This window comes from Coffea arabica, chromosome 4c (assembly GCF_036785885.1).
Source record: "Coffea arabica cultivar ET-39 chromosome 4c, Coffea Arabica ET-39 HiFi, whole genome shotgun sequence".
Classification (NCBI taxonomy): domain Eukaryota; kingdom Viridiplantae; phylum Streptophyta; class Magnoliopsida; order Gentianales; family Rubiaceae; genus Coffea; species Coffea arabica.
Window position 1 is genome coordinate 10003257 of NC_092316.1, and position 21171 is coordinate 10024427.

Genomic DNA, 21171 nt, shown 5'->3' on the forward strand with positions numbered 1-21171 from the left:
TTATTGTTTGGTCAACCAAAAAGAATGATATTTTATTTTTTTTTCTAAAGTTTTACTATTAGTTTTGACAGGAAAATAGGCATTTTCTACTTTACATGAGGGGATGAAACGGCTAACTAAAACCACAGGAGAATGATAAGCTGAAACCACTAAACCACAAAACAGTGAGAAGGCAACTTACACCCAAAAATTTTTTTTAAAAAAAAAAAAAAAAGAAACGACAAGTGAATGACTAGATTAATTTGACATATAGATTGAAGCTCAATTTGGTCTAGTTCTAGCTATAAATCAAGCTTTTTTCAAATGTTGGTGTAAAAGAGGAAAGCAAAGATTGGTGGTAAAATGTTTCAAAATTTCCAGATACTCAGCAAAGTGTTAAAATACTAAATCAACATTTTTCCTATTGCATTAGAGTGATTGGGAAGGTTTAGGGAAGGAGATGTAAGGTGATTGAGGTGGTTAACATAACACCATCATGTGTTTGAAGTTACACGAATTAGGACTGCAAACGAATCGAGTTGGCTGCAAGCGGCTCGAGTCAAGCTCCAGCTGACTCGAGTCGAAATCGATCTCGAATTCGAGTTTAGAATATTAAGCTCGTTACGCGAGCTTGAGTATATATATATTTTTTTTTATTTTTTTATTTTAAGGATATATATATATATATATATATTTTTTTTTTTTGGGTCAATTAGACCAAAACTCGAGTGAAATTGAGTGATGGCAGTAAAAAAGGTAGTCATATTTAGTGTTAAGTGCTTGGTGGAAAAATAAAGTGTGACAGTAAAGCAAATAGAATATCAAATTCTCTCTTAATTTCCCTCTCTCCAGAATTTGTGCAGCAAATGATTTTTTTTTTTTTATTTATCGAATTCCGATTTTATTTGGTGCCTTGAAACCTTCTAAATTTTGTTGGGCGTTTGGGTTTTTTTTTTTTTTTTTCTTTAGGTTCCTAATTTTGTAAATCATGTGGTATCATGGATAAGAGCTCAAAGATTTTTTTTTTTCCAAAAAAAAAAAACCAATTCTAATACATTCAAGTATTCAACAACAGAGGAATTTGGGGCTGTTACAATGCCAAAAAAAAAAAAAAAAAAAAAAAAAAAAAAAAAAAAAAAGAGGAACTAGGCATACAACATTCCAAAGAAAACAAAATCTGCACAAGTTTCAACGTACAGAATTCTCTTTTCATACTTTTCTCCACGATATAAAAAGAAGGGGTCTTCAACATGATATATCTTTACCAAAGAGTCCGACAATCCCCTTACTTGGATCATCCTGCTTAACAATTGACTCTCCAACCAAAACCTGTGATGGCACCAAAAGAACACTTTGAATATTCATCCAGATTGATTAATCAATCAACAAAAACAAGATTTTCTAACCTTCTTTTTGTGTCAATTACATTTCATGCAATAGATGAATGTCTATGCAACACAGTCAGTCATAAGAAACCAAAATCAGGGAAAATTTGCAACTAGAATCGATGCCTACTTGCAGCTTTTCCTACCCCTTCTCATACATTCAAGGGAATGGGAAATGATTGTGGAAGTAGAAAAAGTAGACAACTTTCCTACAAAACATTCATAACATACCGCTTTGACGCCAGCTTCTTGCACGTATGCAATATCAGCAGGAGTAAAAAGTCCAGACTCACCAACGACCTAATGATTTTGAAAGACAGGAAAATGAATACATTGGTGATTAGACAAAATAATATGTAACGAGGCAGACATGTGCCTCTGTCAACAATTTAACAAAGGAGGAGAAATATTAAAGGGCATGAGAAAAGCGCAGAAATAGGATACTCACAATTATGCCTCTTTCTCGGATTATTCTCCCACGTTCTCCTTGAAGAAGATTTTTAGTATTGCTGATGTCAACCTTAAATGTTTCTGCAGATAGACAAAGCTAAATTAACTTGCAAGAGTCCAACAAATGACTTGTACTGATTCTGTAAGCTACTCATTGCTCTTTTAACATTTTTTCTAGGTTGTGCATTTTTATCATCTTCATCCTTGTTCTTTTCGGATTTATAGCTTGTTTCCACTCACCCATCCTCAAGATGAGCACCTTTACCCATTGTTACCTAACTCATTTTTTCCTCACTGACTGTTTACGAACTACCATTCTAAGAGAAAAAGGTTATATCACACAACCATATTGAACATCAGCACTAAGCAAGACGAGATATAACTAGGAAGTGTATCCAGCACCGGATTTTGGCTTCTAGCAATTGGTGCACCAAGAAGTATGTCAAAGAAGTTAATTCCAAGAAAGTTTAAAAAAAAAAAGGGAAGTAGGGGATTGTCATAACAGAATTAATTTGTTGGTATTATTATTTATAGCATCACAGTGCAAATGATATACACTTCAGCAAATGATTAGATACTTGAAAATATTTAGACCTTCTCATTGATGTTAGTAAGAATACAAGAACTAATTTTTGTCCAAATACAGCTACAATCGAATGTAAACTCGATAGCAGCTTCAGAATCAAAATATCAAGGTATCAAACTTTAAATGCACAATCAAGAAGGAGAAGATTTAAATGATCGATATAGAATTTTCTTTAGAAACATACCGAGGTTACGGTTGTTTATTCCAATAAGTTCAATCCCATCAATCCCAAGAACACGATCCATCTCCCTCTCATCATGTACCTAAAAAATGAGATATGACAAACAAAGGTCAAAATCATTGATACTTCAAACTTTTTACTTGACAAGAAAAACAAAATAAAACCAAAAAAACCAACATTGCTTCAATTAAAGTACCAAGATAATTATTAGACAGCCTTCATGCGAACAGAAGGACCACTAACCTACATATGTTTTCAAAAAAAAAAATTCATGAAGAAGACGAAAAACAAACTTGAGATATCATTACAGATTTTTGTTGATATTCTGATTTTTGTACAAATCACAAATAAGAAAATGAAAATTACCCTGACTTAAAGGTCATAAATCTAATACTAAAAGTGAGGAGGGAATTGAGTTCTATTAATGGTTAAGACAGCAAAAGAAAAGAAAGAAGAAAACAATAACCATACCTCCACAAGTGGTGTTAAACCAAGCAATTTGCAGATCTTAGTCATGTATTTGATATCAAGATCTGGTAAAACAGCAGCAATTAACAGGATTGCATCTGCGCCTTTTGTGCGAGCATAGTATATTTGCCAAGCATCTATAACAAACTCTTTGCATAAGAGAGGGCACTGCACATGTAAATTGTTTCAGCAACCACTTTCAAATATAATACTTTGAGCTAATATTCAGCAGAAATATGCATCAAGAAGAAAAAAAATACCTTCACTCCTGAATTCCTTATTTTCTCCAAATTCTCAAAGCCTCCCTTATTTTATGGAGCACAGAAACAAAAAAGTAGTGATGATAATTAGCAGTAAGAATTAACCTATAAACAAATACATTGACTTGCAGAAACAGGGTTATATGACCCTGAAGAAAAAAGTCACCAAATGACTGAAGAGTTTAAATCCTTACTTGAAAGTATTTCTGGTCTGTTAATACACTGAGGCATGCTGCTCCACCTTTTTCATAGGCCTTAGCAATTTCAACCTGTTATAATAGACAACCAAGAATTAAAACAAACAGATAACACTGTCAACATCTTAAGAATTGCATTCAGATATTATAACCCACGGTAACCTATTCAGTTAACTACTGATAGAGGAATAAACCAGCAAACAGCTATAGGACCAAAAGATTCTCAAATCAAACCAGAACAAGCAGCTTTTATATAATATAACTAAGTCTCCCTGTATGAAGCTTCCAACTTATTGATAACTGTAATCTGCCATACAAGCCTTTTAAAATCTTACAAAATGATTTTATTTACTCTGTATTCACAATAAATCAGTTCATTTTTTAGTAAAATGTCATCTAAGTGTGTTTCTGTACCTAAGTTATTGAGTTTGAATTCTTATTTTCAGTCATTAAACATTCATTAAAGTATCCATGCAGACAAATGTCCATTTAATCCTAACAGTCATATATCTAGATATAGTAACAGGATGGACGAAAAAGAATTAGATAGATAGTAATCATGTTAATGCGAATGAGTATAACCACTGTTCAAAAAGAAAAATGCTTTTTCTTTCCCAGAACTTTATCTTACATTTATCCCAAAAAAAATGGCAATGTTGGCCTCAATTAAATATCAATAACATTTTTCAAGAATTATAAAAATAATCAAAATTTTCCAAATATTTCATCACATTCGCAAAAATTTCCCTGACACTTCAATTCTTCTTCCGATGCCTTAAGCGCATATTCAGGAAATGTCTATGGTCCCGGTTCACAATGAAGACGCCCAAAAGCAATTATGATTTGAATAATAGCATTCTGCATATCAATTCCAAAATAGAAGTTTGTAATGAAGATAAGTAGACTACCAGATTCTAATGAAGTTAAGAAATAAGCAAGTCAGTGCTCCTCCGTAGTCTCAGAAAGAGCAGTGCTCCTCCGTGGTCTCAGAATGAGTGTACCCTTTCCTTCATAGACTCACTTAAGACGAGGTTAATTGCCCCTTCCAGTAACTAGCCAGTGGCTTCATTGCATCATGTTCTTATAAAATTACTATCGTGACAAAAAAACACAGCCACGAACCCAACCACCCCCCCCCCTCCCCCACAAAAGAACAACCACCTGAGCGTAGGGATATAGTTTCAGCATCAATCTGGGAGCAGCATGGTGCATTAGAACTTTACAGACAAAACTCTTCAAAATTTTAGAAAAATGCAGCAATTTTGCGATTCCATTCAACATGGTTAACCCTCCATCTTTTCCACAATCAACCAATTAACATTTTCAATATGTCCATCACAACCTAAATTTGCTCATCATAACTTATCAACAGCAGAGTAAAAGTGGTGAATGAGAACTTACAGGGTCAAAATCTTCCCTTAAAACTCCTCTACTGGGAGAAGCCTTTTTGACTTCAGCAATTAGACCAGGCAATCCAGTTTGCAAATTTGCTGTCTTAAGTGCTCCAATAAAGTCTCTAACTGGTGGAGCATTCTCAAGAGCTTTCTTCAACACGGGAAGAGGCTCTCTCTCTTTCATCTACAGACAAATGCCAATACGTAACTCAGTTTTCAGATGGAGTTCATCAATAAGATATGCACATAACAAAAGATAATTCAGAAAACAACAATTACCTGAGATACTTCCAGGTCCTTGTGCCACACAATCTCTTCAAGTATATTACGTGGGGTATTCCCCTCATTCTGAATTCTAAACTCAAAAGGACCTACATAATGCAAAGGAGGCCCCGTTGGCGGACGCCTCCTGATTCTTATACCTTGGCTTGCAGCAACCTCATCTCGAAACATCCCAACTTCCCATTCCTTAATCTTAAGAGCATCTCTCTCAGTAATTTCAGCTGAAGCTTCTTTCAATTCAGACTACAACCCAACCAAAATGAATTTCTTTTCAATGAAACTCCATAAAAAAAAGGATTAATCTTTCCTACACTGGTAATGTATAAACAGTCAGTGTTGGATGAATTACAACTATGTAAAATTTGAATTTAAAATTCAATTTTTACACACATGTCATGAATCGAACGGTGATAGTGTATCCACTGTCAATGTATATAAGATTTACTCAAAAAAAAAAAAATTCGGTCATCTTCGCCTAATCCCTCACAATTAACTTATTATTACCACTTCCTCTGATAAACCCCCCCCCCCCCCCCCTTGGATTCTAAAGCTCCTAACTTTTTTTATGCCAAATTAACAATTCTTCTCATTAAAACCAATAAAAATCACAACTTTATAACTACTGGACATGCTCAAGACATAACCAAGCACAGAAATCAAAACCCAGTTGCAATTAATCCAATTTTTTGTTTGAAAAACACCAAAGAAAGAAGATAAAAACAGAATATGGAACACCATGCATTTTACTCATTGCAATACAGGTGATTGATAAGATGCCAGAATTACCTTTTGAGCTTGAATGCTTAGAGGGGTGTTGTGTGCCATTGAACTTCCAACTGGGGTTGGCTTGAAAAATCTTAATCTGGGTTTGAGATGGATTGATTGCAGGGCCACCACCCTTGTTGGTGTATTTGCTGCTGCTCTCAGGGATATTGAAGCTTCCATTTCTTGAATGAAAGGAACTACAAATCCTTTTCGGCTCTGGTTCAAGTGAGAAGAGCCGATTGAAAATCAATTTGGAATTAAAAGCCCCTTTAAAGGTCTTGTTTTTATATCGGCTATGTGGGGTCATTGTTTGGAATTTACTTTTTTTTTCTTTTTGTTTTTGTACAGGTGGAAAATATATATAACTAAAAAATTTGAGACCTCTAGACCTTTTATTTACATTAAAAAAAATACGGCTGAAAACCGTCTTTTTTTTTCCCGTCTTTTTTTTTTTGGTAATTAACAATGGTCTTATTTTACAATTTTGGAGGAGTTTTTTTAATTAATGACCAAATTCAAATAATCTAGTTGTAATCAGCATTTAGACACTTTTAACATTCTATTTAGTTTTTAATAAAACTTCATCTAATATCCTGTCAAAAACGTGTTTCGATAAAACGTCATCTAACATCCTGTAATTGACTTGACAATGGCGTTTTTGGATAAGAGATTATTTGAAATATTTATTTGAGATAATTACTGCAATACTTTTTGTAATATGATGTATATGAGATCAAAAGGTGATTGAAAAGATCAAAAGATGTGTTTGATAACGCAAGCATATTATTTTTTTCCAAATCATTCCTATTTTTCCGACACACAATCTAATCTTGGTCTACCGTCCTGTTAGTTCCATGACAAAAACGTTTTCCATGCTGCTAAGAAAATTTTAATCTAATCTAATCATGCTTCAATGCTTTTAGTGGTGCTGGCTATGCACAACATTTTTTTTTTTTTTGACTAATTGCTTTCTAACATTTGTGAAGTATCTTTCAAAAAAACACGTGTAAAAAGTGGAAAGCATGACTGTTAGGCTTTGTTCTTTATTCAATTCTAGTACGTAACGGAAAGAAATAAATCATATGCTTCTACATCAGAATACTTAATATTAGTATATTACCATGTCTTATTTAGTTCTTATCATCAACCAGAAACAAGGAAAAGTACATAAAACCAAGGAAAAAGACAGACAACTCTTGACTCCAAGTTCAATTGTGTCATTTGTGTGTGAACCTGATCCACTGAGATTTGCTGGGTATCCCTCCATTCACAACTGTGAGCAGATAATAGCCAGCAGGTGCAACATTGGCAGATGGAGGAGCTTCAACAATTGCATTCACCAGTCCATTTTCATCCTTGACCATTTTCTTGCATTTAAGTCTTAGCATCCTTTGGTTCATGGAAAGGGAATGAGTTGTAAAGGGAACTGCATAGACACTGAATATCACATCTTTGCTGCTGATTTTCCCTCTTAGCCAAAAATGAACTCCAAACTCTCTTCCATAGCCAATATTTTCCTCCCCCTTACTGGTGGAGATTGACAGGTTATGTGCCCTTCTGTGATCGAATTTTTGGTCCATATGATCAGGGACAAAAGCTTGTAGCCTTAGCTCAGTGGGATATTTCACATTCTTGAATTCATACCTCCTGTTGGGATTACTTCCTGCTACAAGAACTCTCCCATCAGGGAGAAGAATAGCTGATGAATGGTACATTCTGGGAATTTTGGCGGCTTTTAGGACTGTGAACCTTCTTCCTTGTCTTTTTTGGGGCTTGTAGAGATATGGCTCTAGAGCAGGGGAGGCTGCATTTTCCCAGCCAGCACAGCCTCTTTTTGCGCCGTTTATGATCAGTATATGGCCTGTGGGGAGAATCAACATATCACTCATTACTCGTGGTCCAGGCATGTTCTCCATCTTCCACTTGTGCCTGTTTCCTGTGATCACCATTCGGCCACAGGAGCTTAGGCCCTTCAAGAATTTCCCTTCATCAGCGGCCCCATATGCCCCTGGCGCAGCACCTCCGCATATCATGACTTCAACTTTTTGAAAGCCATTTTCATGGTCTAAAGGAAGAATAACAGATGAGCCAGTGCTAGGATAGCTCCTTCCTCCATCCTTTGGAATCCTGGGAAATGTCTTCACAACTTTCCTTCTTTTGTAGTTGAAAAGAATGGAATCTCGGTTTGCAAAGATGAACAAATTGCCATCAGAAGAAAGATGAAGGAAGGGATAGAGGTTATTCCCTTCTCTCCTTCTTTCGTATGTCTTGTGCAAGAAAGGGAGATCATAAGCCTTCTCCCTGGATGACAATTTAGGTACAAACTCGTAGGTAAAAATCCTTCTTCCACCAACAACAATGACTCTATCCTTGTCAGGCAATAGTAGATTGGAAGCATACCATCTCATATCTGAAAGAGAATGCTTATTCTGCTTCCAATCACAACGGCCATTATGATCACATGGCTTGAAGTAACGAATTCTTCGCGAACCACCACCATAGCCACCTGTTTGAATAATGGTTCCATCACTCAGTATGGAACCAGAGGAGCACCAAGTATCAGAATTAATATGTAGAGGCCTAATCTTGTTTCTCATAATGTCATACTCCACTGAATGAGCATAACAGGACCAGTCCTCCGAATCCCTATTCCTGTGGTCACACTTTGTCCCATTCAGCCTTCGTTTTAGGCGGTAACCAGATTGCTGAGAGCCAATCTGATCAAGTATGACAACAGTGTCGTAGTGTGTTAAGGCCATATGCATGGCTACAACACCTGCATTCTTCAATAGAAGTTGCCATTTCCCTTTTCTGTTCCCTCTACTAGAAAGCTCTCTAGCTGCATTGCACAGTTCAGTGGATAGCAGGAGGAAAAACAGCAGGAAGACGATACATTTGATTAAGAAGCTAAGGAAATTCCTTTGCACCATGAGAAATTAAACTCTGGTCTATGCTTTTTTGTTTGGCTTACACTCACTGGAGAATTATCATTTATATATGGCAAGTTTGGTAAAGAAAATGTGATCCTTCCAAGAAACTTAGCCTTTCTTTTCGTGTGATTCCTTTGCCTAAAAGGGGCGGCTCAAGCATCATGTATGGAAGGTGCAGAAAGTATTCAGGATGCCACAGAAAGCTTCACTCATTCAGCGAAATCTTCTCGCCAGATCAGGGCATAAAGCTTGTGAATTCTCCATTTTCCAATCTAAGGGCGCCCTTTCACTCTTAAGTTGAATTGTCCAATTTTCAAGATTGATTTTAACAAAATTGTTATATAGCAAGGACATGCACTCGTGCACCATCGAAGTATTTATAAGGCTCTCCAACGCTTGTTCAAACTCGTACTCTGGTCGAAAGATCCAAGTTGCTAGACTAACTAAGCTAGATGAACCTCCATCATATAATGTCACTTAAAAGGATTGCAGAGGAGCTTAATGAGTATTTAACCATCTGTGTATTGTATTACATATGATTGTGAAAACTATTGTATTACATACCATTGTGAAAACTATCAATAATTGTGTATTTTTAATATAAATAACAATTTTCCCGTGTTTGGAATCAATTTGCTCTGTCGCCTAAGTTTACAAGTTCAATTTCTTCGTATTTTTTCTCAAATTCAATTTTTTTATCTTAATATTTGAAATGCGTTTAACCCGTAACACGTTCTAATATTTATTCAATTCTCTCTTTGTCAATCAATTTTACACAAACCATCAAGTGTTAATTGTTTGATTAAAAATCCACCACCTAACCTTTTGTTTTTTTGACAAGACACCCTAACCCCTTTACTTTGGGTACATATAAACCTACTGCCAAATGACAAGAGAGGGCAATTAGCATAAAAAAATGGCACGAAGTTAGTATGCAAGGCGGGCGAATTAAGGTCAGAAATTTGTTGACCCGGTTTTTCTCCTCCTCTCTGCATCTACCCCTTCCATACTGTTTTCTTATCGATTTCCAAATTCCAGTTCCTACTAGGCTACTCCCCCCGGTTCAACACCAAAATTCAAGACCATTTATACCACCCAAACAAGAGATTGAACAACCCCATGAACCAAACGTCATCCGGGCGGGGTCTGATTCCAAGAGTGCCATCATTTTCCCACCCCAGGTAAGTATCTTGTTCGGTAAGGGTACAGCAGGGAGCTGGTAGAAGGAGCTTTACTCAGTCGTAAATTATGGGCAGTGTCATTTTTTAGTGGCATCTAGGATGAGGCTTGAACTTGCAGTAATCCACCGTGCCAGGAGGAAGTTAGTGTGCATTGGTATTGTAGAAAGATTCTTCTTTTTGCAATGTTTTGGTCTGTAGTTGTTCGGTCGTCTTCGTCCCGACGAAGTATTGATTTTGTTAATCAGATAGTTCCTTGCTTTTTTGGCGTATCAAGAACCATATATAGCAGCAGTAGCCGCAGCTGTCTTGCATCTAATGGTGGTGGTGGTGGTGATGGTGTGGATAATGGGTTTCGCGCTTTCGAGGATTACTTGAACGAATCTTGGAAAAGTTGCAATTTTGATGAGGAAATAGAGTTAAAAACAACGTGGAGAAGTCAAAATAGTACTTTCCAACAAAAGCAAAATGTTTCTTCAAGAAGTAGTTTTATTGACACGGTAAGAAATGATGCTAATAGGGTTCTTGAAATTCTTCGGCAAGATGGTCCTGGATTTGATACCAAAGCTGCTTTAGATGATTTGAAACTTAGGCTTTCTGGGCTTCTTGTGAGACAGGTTCTTTTAGGCATTTTGACGAGCATAAGTTTTGCAAACAAGAAACGGAGCGCGAAGCTCGGGTTCAAATTCTTTGTGTGGTCTGGTCAGCAAGAGAACTATAGTCACACCACAAATTCGTATCATCTGATAATGAAGATATTTGCGGAGGCTGAGGAATTTAAAGCAATGTGGAGATTGCTTGATGAAATGATCCACAAGGGGTATCCGACATCTGCTCGAACTTTTAATCTGCTGATTTGTACTTGTGGTGAGGCTGGATTAGCGAAGAAAGTCATAGAGAGGTTTATAAAATCGAAGACGTTTAACTATAGGCCATTTAAGCACTGTTTTAATGCAATTTTACATTCTCTAGTGGTACTGCATCATTACAAGTTGATTGAGTGGGTGTACCAGCAGATGTTGGTTGAAGGTCATTCTCCGGATATTTTAACTTATAACATCCTCTTGTGCTCTAAGTATAGGCAGGGGAAGCTGGAACAGTTTCATAGATTACTGGATGAAATGGGACAAAATGGGTTCTCACCTGATTTTCATACTTACAACCTCCTCCTTCATGTGCTAGGTAAAGGGGACAAACCTCTTGCGGCCCTGAACCTTTTAAACCACATGAAGGAAGTAAGTTGTGATCCAACCATTCTTCACTTCACCACATTAATAGATGGGCTCAGCCGAGCTGGGAATTTGGATGCTTGCAAGTACTTTTTTGATGAGATGATTAAGCAGGGATGCATGCCTGATGTTGTTTGTTACACTGTAATGATAACAGGGTATGTTGGGGCAGGGGAGTTTGATATGGCTCAGGAAATGTTTGATGAAATGATCAGTGAAGGACAGCTTCCAAATGTTTTTACTTACAATTCTATGATCCGAGGGTTATGCATGGCTGGGAAGTTTGAGGAGGCTTGCTTGATGCTGAAAGAAATGGAACGGAGAGGTTGTAATCCTAATTTCTTGGTGTATAGTACCTTAGTGAGTTACCTGAGAAATGCTGGAAAGCTTTCTCAAGCCCATGAAATTATAAAAGATATGGTGGAAAAAGGGAAGTATGCCCATCTAGTTTCGAAGATAAAAAGATACAGGAGGTGCTAACGAGAAAGAGTATATAAACTACAAGCAATTTTGTAATATCTACAGAAAATGCTTATTGATCCTTATTTGGTACCTTTGTCTGTGATATGTTTTAGAAGCAGTAAAAGTTTCCAATTCCATGGGGTCTTGAATCTGTCAATTGTTCCCTAGTACTTGCACATTTTTCTCAAAGTTGAATAGCCATTTTGGAGTTGTGGGTTGAAAGGAAAAAATAAATGGAATACATTTGCTTCATTCATAGCCTAATACTTGTCTCCATCGATTTTGTTGTTATTGCTTTGAGGTAAGTTTTTTTTTTTCTTTTTGAATTATTTCTTCCATAAATTATGTCTCTTCTTTTTACTTACTCTGCTACTTTTTTTCAAATAGAACAATTTCTCCTCCATGTGAGCCCTGATTAAAATGCAAAATGTCCTGCTTTGGCGAACTAGAGCTTATGAAAGATTAGTTCCCATGGAAATTAGAAAAATAGAATGGATCTCTCATTCATGTCTCTTTTGGCTATTATATTCCAATAGTAGATTAGTCTACTTCCCATCAATGCTTTTGAGCAATGAAATTTTATTTACATCTAAAAGCTTTGGTTGCTGCTAAGCTTTTACTCTGAAGAACAACACTGTAATTGAGTGACAGTTTGTGAAATTGATATCTTAACTTACATGTTTCGGCTGGCCTTTTATTTTGATTACTTTTATTGTTTGCGCTGTTTCATCACTTTATTGGAGAAAGTACAGAAGAAAATTATGCTTAAACTAAATATGTGTCAGCAGTTCTACATTAGCCAATCAAACAAAGAACTTTGAGCTACATATTCAATTTCTTGTGAATATGGATTGAGTATGGAAAGTTTATTTTTCCTAAAACTAGAAAACTACTAATCAAGAACAGAAAAAGGAAAGGTGCAAAAAATATATATATATAAGAAAGGCATTTATTAGAATCCTTTACTGCAGTGCTTCGTGTATGGTTGACTGGTAATGGTTTTCGTACACACCAATTGCACATGTATTAGCTTCAGCTTCATAGAATAGATATTGTCTTCGTTTTTATTTTGAAAGTAATACCATGTTTCTTCCAGCTTTTTCGTTTTCCTGGTTCCCTATGATGATAGAAGTGGGTCTTTTTTCTTAGTTTCAACTGTCTACTTGTATTTGCATAGAACCGCCATTATTCATTGTTTAGGACAAAACGATGGCAAAATGACTTGGTTTCCTAAATTTTCTTGTCCCCTTATATTTCTCAATGGTTACTTGCACCTAAAATGTGGAAGCTCCTATGGTGTAAATGAGCTCCTATAGGGCTCGTGAGAGCAAGTGGTCTATCACTCTGTTTAAGCCTGCTGATTGTCAATTTTTCTCCTAGTGCAAACATAATTGGTCACCTGTGCCAGTGCCATTGTAGACTACAGCAGGTTATAAGCAAAAGAAAAGAATCTGTTAAGAGATAATGACTGTGATTTATTGGCATTAAGAAAGTTACATAGCATGTATACCTCTGTCTTGAATCAATTTATGGGTTTGTCTATGTTTTGATTTGGGTATCGGTAGAATCAACAAAAAAAACTTGATCTGTCCGTAAAGGTTTCATCTTAATATTGAGGAGATATTCAATGATATGGCAGCATGTGAAGTTAATTGCAGGTTTTTTTAGAACTTATTCTCCTCTGCCCTATAACTAGTAATTTACCTTTGTATTACAGAAACTAATGGACTTCTGATGTTACAATTTCTGGTTTCACTTACATCTACAAATGCTCTGTCAGAGTCAATATGAAGGGCAATGCCTTCTTTCTTGGTATCTTGCCCTCTGAAGAATGTAGAATGTTATTACCCCTCAATTTGACCCGTTATTTCCAGATATGCCTTTTCTTGAACTCAGGATGCAGGATTCTGGTGAGATTCAAGCTCTGTCGACATATTCATGAAATGCTTTATGAAATAAAATGGTAGATCTCTTGTAAAATTCTGGTTGAAAAACCGTAGTTGGGAAAAACTGCCAATCCAAACAGACCCCTGATTCTCCTGGGGGACTGTACAATTCTTCTGATACAGCAGCTTTCGAAATTGCTGAGGCAAGTATGGGTGCTTTATGAATATTCTTGGAGGATGAATTTCAAACTTGCGAAAACATTGAGTCACAAAAATGACAAACGAGACGAAATAACTGGAAATGAAAACGGCCATTGAGGTGGTTTCAAGTACTTGTGCCAAACTTGGCGGTGCAGCGCCCTGAAATTGAGATAAATGTTCAGATTTCTTGATTTCATTAGTAACGACAGAAGATTCAGACATTTTGGCGAACGTTGTTTTCCACCACGGGATACCGCAGGATAGATACCGCAATCAAGAAGAAAAATTCTATTGATGAATTTCATACTTTTTGACGTCTTCTATGATTTAGCAGCTATGTTAAGCTAGAGGCCTAAGCAGTGCATTTCTTTTCACCTCTTATATTATATATAAAGAGGCATGATTATTGCAATTTTCATCTGTCGTGTTGTTGAAAAATTTGTAAATAAGCTTCTCAAAGATCAAAAAACCAGAAAACTCCCACACTTGCAGCATCTTTACTGCCCTCATTGGGAACAACCAGTATTCCAAGGCGAGAAACCTACCCAGCCAGAACTTGCAGTTGCAAGCTATCAAGACATTGAGACCAACTTTAGCCAACATCAAATACAAAGTTGTAGCAGATACTTTCTGCATCTGATATCAGAGAAATACGACTGAGTTTTCAACTGAATATTATTATCACTAATGGCTGGGGATAACAAAAAGAATTGTTATATACAGATCAAGAATTCGTGCAAGACATCATCCTTTCATGTCACAAGACAATTATGCAGTATTTATCAGATAAAATGGCAAAGCTATTATCAGGAAGGACAAATAGTTGCTAGAACTAGATGAGAGCTCTTCTTAAAACATAGAATTTACACTGCATATGAATTTCCGCTCAGTAAAGTTTGATCCTTGTACTTATGGTATCCCGGCAAATTGGGCACAACTGAAGGTCCTGCCCACACTCGCAGCATGTCTGTAAATAAAAGGACTATGTCAAACATCTGCATTTCAATCTGTTTTCCTTGAAAGTAAAGAAATTCTATTAAGTAGCACCTGATGTCCACAACCAAAGGCCATGTTCTTTGGATCAGTAAGGCATATGGGACACAGCTGCAAATATAATAAAAGTGATTAGAATCCATGTTTATGTTAGAACAGACCATAAAAGCACTAGTATGCATGGAACAATCCAGTAACTGCATTGATAATTTTTGCAACAGGAGGAGGAATAATGTGTTCTATATTACTAAAAGAGCTAGATGAGTCAAATAAACAATACAAATGGAGCTGCACCAACCAACAAGCATGCCTTATTAATGTACCACAAACTAAAGACGCGGAGATGGGATTACATGGCTATCAGAAGAACTTGCTGCTTGACTCCTTGCAAAAGGTGGCTCAGGTCCACAAGAAGGTGCGCTAGGACGAAAACTGCTGTTTCTTGAAGTTTTCGGCGTGCCAAGAGAGGCTGGACCGTAGAGAGGAGGGGGGAGGGGAACCCTATCCATGCCATTCCCCTTGCTAACACTGTTCAAGCAAATGCAAACATGTCACACTAAAATTATATAAAAGAACACTTACAGCCACTAAAGTACTTGAAACTTTCAATAACTACCCCAATATTTCGAGCTCCAGCGTTGCTTTATACTGAGAAGGTATTTCCATCAACGCTGAAAGAGCAAACTCAGCCTCTTTCCTGGATCTGTCCACATTCTTTGACATTATCTCTGTAAAATTTACAAACTAGAATGCAAACAAAGATTTTTTACAGAGAACAAAAGACATCAAAAATTACATCTGAATGACAAGGAGAACCCTCACAAAAACTTTTACGAGAATAAAACAAGAGATTGACTTGCCTGAAAATTGTCAAAGGCACGAGCAGGGATATTATCATCAAACTCCCTCATCATATCCCATGGTCCATCTCCAACCCCAACCAAAACAATTGATAGAGGGTACTCACTGTAAATAACTAGCAATGTATTAGAAAGTAATATAATGAGAAAAATACAATCTCAGTGCAAACTAATTTGTAATATTACCTTGCTTTCACAATTGCCTCAACAGTTTTCCTTTCCTGTGGGCTTAATTGACCACGCCCAGTATCTATACTTCTTGTCACCTAGAAAATAGAATGGTTTTGAGATACAGTAGGATCTAGGTGCCAGTATAAATTTTGCAATGTACGCAAGAAGTTATACAACAATCTTCAATCAAATTTTGTTTTATTTTATTTTTTATCTTTTCTCTAGTAAGATGATAAAGAACCTTGAAAGTGTAATTGGTTTTCAAGGAAAACAACCTTTACAATACTTAATGAGAACAAAACTAGAAGAGAACTAAACCTGCCCGTCTGCTATGATCAGTAAGACATGGTACTGTCCACCACTTTGCTCAACGATAGTCATGGCCATCTCAATGACTGGAGCAAAGGATGTTGGTCCTATCAAAGATGTAAGGATGAAAAAGCATTATAAATAGTAAGGCCCAACCAAGAAAGTATAAAAAAGAGAGATTAATGACACATGAAACCTACAACCATATGAAGGTCTACTTCAGATATTAATGCACTTTAAGTATATTATTAAACACTTGGAAATTTCCTCCATTGATGTCTTTTTCTGAAATAGTCACCCTGAATACGGAAATTGAAATCTGCATTTAAAGCAATTTGCTCACATGGCAACAGTCAGGAACTGTATTCTTGACAGGGTGTTTAGTGCATTCATCTTGGATAGGCCAACATTGGTCATTTTTAAAAATGCTGAAGTCTTAATCTTACCTCCAAAATACGCAATCATTTCATAGGAAACAACCATAGAAGAAAACAAGAGAGGTGAACTTGAATGACAACCTGCAAGTCGCAATTGTGGAACTAATTCTCTATAGCGGCTCAATACTTCCTCAAAGCCGTCACAAAATCGCTCATCTGGATAGAAGCTGAAAACTTCTTGGTCATGCGTTGAAGCTGCCACAAGCACCTCCATTATACTCCATAACTCAAAATAACAAAATCAGAAAAATACATGTAAATCATATTATCAATAGGTACCATCTCCAAATCCAAAACATGGAATTAGATTGTCCTCATCAAATTTGGATAGTGTCCTTCCAATAATTGATATGGCCTGTTCATATGGGTTTTGCCCATCTCCAAGGTGATGTAAACTTTTTCTGTGGAATGACCTAGCACCTAGGACAAGGAAATCTAAATCAGGTCAACCATGTCTTATGTGGACTTATTTTTGTAAAATAGATGAAACCAAACCTGTCCACTCGTTGCTTTTGGTGAAATCAATACCAACAATAAGATTTGATGATTCCAGGCCAGCACGTGCAAGAGCGTCAGTAACCTACAGAGGCAAGTGGGGCATATAATTATGAATGAGAATGTCAAAAGCAACTCACCTAGCAACCATGTGTGATGGCTCTGCTTAGAAATAACCAGGAGATAATAACAAGTTAAATGCTAAAACTGACAAGAAATAACCAGACAGTAATAACAAGCTAAATGCTTAAACTTATAAGTCGAATGCCCTCTACCAGTCATTATAAGTACTTGAATAAACTCAATTATTCAAGAGTCAAGAGTTACACATCTTAACACTTATGACAAACCAAACCATAAACTTAGAAGGTTATTTGCAGCTCAATCATTTACATGGGTGAATGCTGTCTTTTGCCCCCCTCAGAGGAATGCAAAGTGCAGGTCCAAACAGCAGAGCAGAAGTATCTTTGCAAATATTTGCTGAAATCTTTCCCACTATGACTACGTGAAACTTGCGAGACTGGCATTGCAAATAGGAAATATTTGCACTCATAATGATCTCATATACAAAAGAAAAATTGGTAAATGGTGCTCATAATCGAAGAGCAAAAATCCATGACATCAGTCTTGAAAACATTTCAATAAACTATTAATTTATAAAACTACTTTGCGCCCATGTCTCAGAACACCAGCCCACATTTATGTACTGGTGATGTAAAGTTAAGGATTGGGCTACATTACTCAAAGAAGTTACAAGGAACATAAAGTGCCAAAGAATACACGTGTAGTTACTGTTTGAAAAAAGTAAGGGGAAGACAAAAGATAGCAAAAGTGATATATAAAAATCAAGATTTTACTTAGAAGAATTATTCTTTGACCACCTATAAAGTGCATTTTGGATTTACTGTACACATACATGTGAGATCTATCCAAACTCACAAGTCACCAATATACTGAAAATGCAGCTCCTGAAAACCTGAAGAACAATGTTTCAATTGCAAATATTGAACAAACATCACTGGTCCAAATCCGAGACAGACGCTGTTTCAATTCCAGTACAACAACCCCAACGGAAGTTATAATCTGTAAAGAACTCACTGCTGGAATAGCGTGCCAAGGCTCTAACATACCAGAAAAGCAGCATGTTCCAATTTTATTTTCTAGGACCCATCTGTCTAATTACCTGTTCCAAACTAGTGTAGTCATCATCTATCCTTGAATATTTCCTCTCAAGCCGTCTCCTCGACTCCTGGGGTGGAGGTGCAGGTGCATAATTGTAACTTGGTTGAGGTGCATAATTGTAACCTGGTTGAGGGTACTGCGAGTGTGGACTGCCATAATTACCCCATGAATTTGAACTGGAACTGTAAGATGAGTATCGACCAGAAGTCGAGCTCTTCGAACTCTTGCCACCCATTAACTTTAGGAATGAATAATATCAGTCTGCAGAAAATAATATATGCTTGCATAAGAAACAAAAACCATGTAAAAAGTTGTAGGCATCTTTGTGTTATTCAACGTGTAAGCATCTAAAATCTAAAGGAGTTATTAAACGGTTAGCTCAATTCCATAGACACTTGTTGGGGCAAAAGGTAAATAATGGAAGCATGGATGAACCATGGATGCAGATTCAACACAAGCAATTAAATTCTAAATTTAAGGTGCACCACATCTACACCCATATATGTTGTTTATGTGCTATAATTTCCAGCAGTTTTTGTCAGTCTGCATAATATCCTAACTGCATTTTCATGTTTTTAGCATAATAATTATGTCTAATTTCTAAAAGAGATTAATTATTTTATAACCACAACCTTGGGTGCCATATATAACAATGATGCCAATTTGTTTTTAAGGATTAATGTTTCAGTTTGTGCTGATGCCAGACCCAATTGTAGGTGACCTAAATTTTTGTAATAAACAATCATACATCTATAATTATGTTATAGTTGTGAATTTTCAAATTTCTCATGCTTCCTTGTAATAAACACTTTTTTCAGTGCTTGTGCCACCACCTTTCATCGCATATGTGAACTTGTATTTTGTCATTCCCTGTCAATTACATATAAGGCATCTTTAAGTGTGTACCATGTGTTTAGGATTTCTACTTGCTTCTTTTGATTATTAGCACACTTGAAGAACTATTGAACCAGTTGAGAACATCAATACATAACAGATTTCCAGCTACCACCTCAAGACTGTCACTTATCCCTAACATATGCTATGTTATTAGGAATTTAACCTCATTAAGATGCAGGCCTTACTGGAGCAACACTGACAATAATCATTGAATGCCAAATTCAAAAGTTGCAAAAGGATATACAAGATTTGGTCTACTCGCAGCCTAAAGAACTCTCCACTAAAAAAATCCTCATATCTGTAAACTCAGCGTCTTTGGTAATTCTGACACTTAACTAGCCAAGAAGAACCACAACAAAAAGTATAAGACTTTTGAAAGGCGCTCTCCTTAAAAAATTATCCCAGTCTCAAGCCACTGTTGTATATGACAGCACCAACTCATCTACAATACTAAAATTCAAAAGAATACACTTATAACCAAATAGAACCAATGGTCACAACTGCATACCATCCTATGCTTAAAACCGCAACCCCCTTTGTGAGGAGGCACCCCTTCTCCTGAAGTCACGGCGCTATTTTGCCAAGTCCCTTAGAGATTCTTCACTCTCTCCACTCGGATGCTTCCTCGAGACACATATTACTATAAGATAAGGATCACTCTTATCCATATCAAGCTACCCAAGTGACCTGTCAAAAATACCCCCAGCTTCAAGAAATCCATTATTCAAGAAAGCTCTTTTTATTAATATTCTTTTTGCTCTTTCAGCATGAAGATTAGAACCAAGGCTTTTCTACAACCTTCCTATCATGATCACATGCCAAACTCAAGAACTGAATTTGACCGATAAAAGAAACGTGATGCATGTCAAATTTTCAAGATTGGAAAAGCAACATTGCATCTGAAAAATAAAATGGAGATACAAAATATATGTATAAATTTGTTCAACAACTGATGCAACTAAAAGATTGGCACAAATTTAGGGAGGAATAATTAGCTTACAATTCCCCTATCCTACCTAAAAATGTCATTTTTACTACTACAAGAACTACAACCCAATTCCTGGCATTATTCTACACTTTTCCTACTTCTTGTACACAATATACAATCCATAAATTAGCATTGCCAATTCAATAAAACTTATAAACAGCACAATCCCTCAAAATGACAAGCCAGCAATACAACAGGATTAACTAAAAATGCAAATTTTGAAATCATAAAAACACCCCAGCTGTATCAAAATGCCATCTTTTGCTCGTCACAACTCAGAAAACATTTTTTAAAAAAAAAAGTAAAGAAAACCCAAGTAATATTTTTTTCAGCTCTTCTTTTCTCATGGTATAGAAGACTGTATTTCCTTACCCTTTTTTTTCCCTTTTTCACTAGGCAATCTGCAGCATTCTTTCACCGAAGGGGAGTTGGCGGTTGAGGGGGAGAAATTGATAGCTACAGAGCCAGGTGGCTTGGAGAGGAGGGGGGATAGACTTGAGTTGAGTTGAGGTGAAAGTAGGTGGACGGACAAGGTGAGAGAAAAAGGAGTTTGGATTGTAGTTGACCTGTGGGCGCAGGTGCGTAACATGGGATTCTTTGTAGAAAGAGTTTAGCTTACGTTAAACGTTTGTGTCACACTTTGGAGTAAAGTCCTATTTCACTTGGAATTCTTTGTAGAATTGGAGTTTAATTGAACAATAGCACTCCTTAAGTTTCACAAAATCCAAAGTTGCCCTCCAAAAGAATTGTTGAATCTTGATTGATTTTGATTGGAATTTTACATCATTCTAACTTAATCTTCTTTCTAAGGGAAGGATTATAGGCATTGCAAATAAAATTTTGAGTTGAATGAAATCTTAAGATGGTCTTTCCAACACACTTATTTTATTATTTAAATTAACCCTTACTCTCATCATTGTTAAAATCATAATACTATAAGATTTCATCCACAAAATGATATCCTTTTTTAACATGGCACCAATAATACAATAACAACTATTAAGGA

General features: G+C 36.3%; 4 protein-coding genes across 6 annotated transcripts; 1 reads left to right on the forward strand and 3 right to left on the reverse strand.

Annotated features, from left to right (window-relative positions):
* Positions 1-1194: 1194 nt before the first annotated feature.
* On the reverse strand, positions 1195-6203 carry LOC113738492 (indole-3-glycerol phosphate synthase, chloroplastic). Its single transcript, XM_027265728.2, has 10 exons — positions 5969-6203; positions 5180-5425; positions 4908-5084; positions 3504-3578; positions 3310-3354; positions 3053-3217; positions 2585-2663; positions 1813-1895; positions 1596-1664; positions 1195-1308 (listed from the first exon to the last, which is right to left on the reverse strand). The coding sequence occupies exons 1-10, from the start codon at positions 6125-6127 to the stop codon at positions 1225-1227; spliced, it is 1182 nt and encodes a 393-aa protein (XP_027121529.2). The 5' UTR covers positions 6128-6203; the 3' UTR covers positions 1195-1224.
* An 875-nt stretch (positions 6204-7078) lies between these two features.
* LOC113738439 (aldehyde oxidase GLOX-like) lies at positions 7079-8887 on the reverse strand. The gene has a single exon (XM_027265640.2). The coding sequence runs from the start codon at positions 8875-8877 to the stop codon at positions 7165-7167; it is 1713 nt and encodes a 570-aa protein (XP_027121441.2). The 5' UTR covers positions 8878-8887; the 3' UTR covers positions 7079-7164.
* A 1213-nt stretch (positions 8888-10100) lies between these two features.
* On the forward strand, positions 10101-11998 carry LOC113739858 (uncharacterized). Its single transcript, XM_027267240.2, has one exon. The coding sequence runs from the start codon at positions 10241-10243 to the stop codon at positions 11762-11764; it is 1524 nt and encodes a 507-aa protein (XP_027123041.2). The 5' UTR covers positions 10101-10240; the 3' UTR covers positions 11765-11998.
* A 2492-nt stretch (positions 11999-14490) lies between these two features.
* On the reverse strand, positions 14491-20733 carry LOC113739859 (E3 ubiquitin-protein ligase RGLG2-like). Of its 3 annotated transcripts, none has more exons than XM_027267241.2 (12): positions 20538-20733; positions 18282-18541; positions 17099-17183; positions 16883-17023; positions 16685-16798; positions 16176-16273; positions 15873-15952; positions 15687-15792; positions 15443-15570; positions 15180-15354; positions 14881-14937; positions 14491-14800 (listed from the first exon to the last, which is right to left on the reverse strand). In XM_027267241.2, the coding sequence occupies exons 2-12, from the start codon at positions 18513-18515 to the stop codon at positions 14720-14722; spliced, it is 1299 nt and encodes a 432-aa protein (XP_027123042.1). In that variant the 5' UTR covers positions 18516-18541; positions 20538-20733; the 3' UTR covers positions 14491-14719. The 3 variants fall into 3 exon arrangements, with proteins under 3 accessions (XP_027123042.1, XP_071902079.1, XP_027123043.1); XM_072045978.1 differs by having other exon boundaries at positions 18282-18518; positions 20538-20676; XM_027267242.2 differs by lacking the exon at positions 20538-20733 and adding an exon at positions 19686-19824.
* Between the last annotated feature and the right edge of the window lie 438 nt (positions 20734-21171).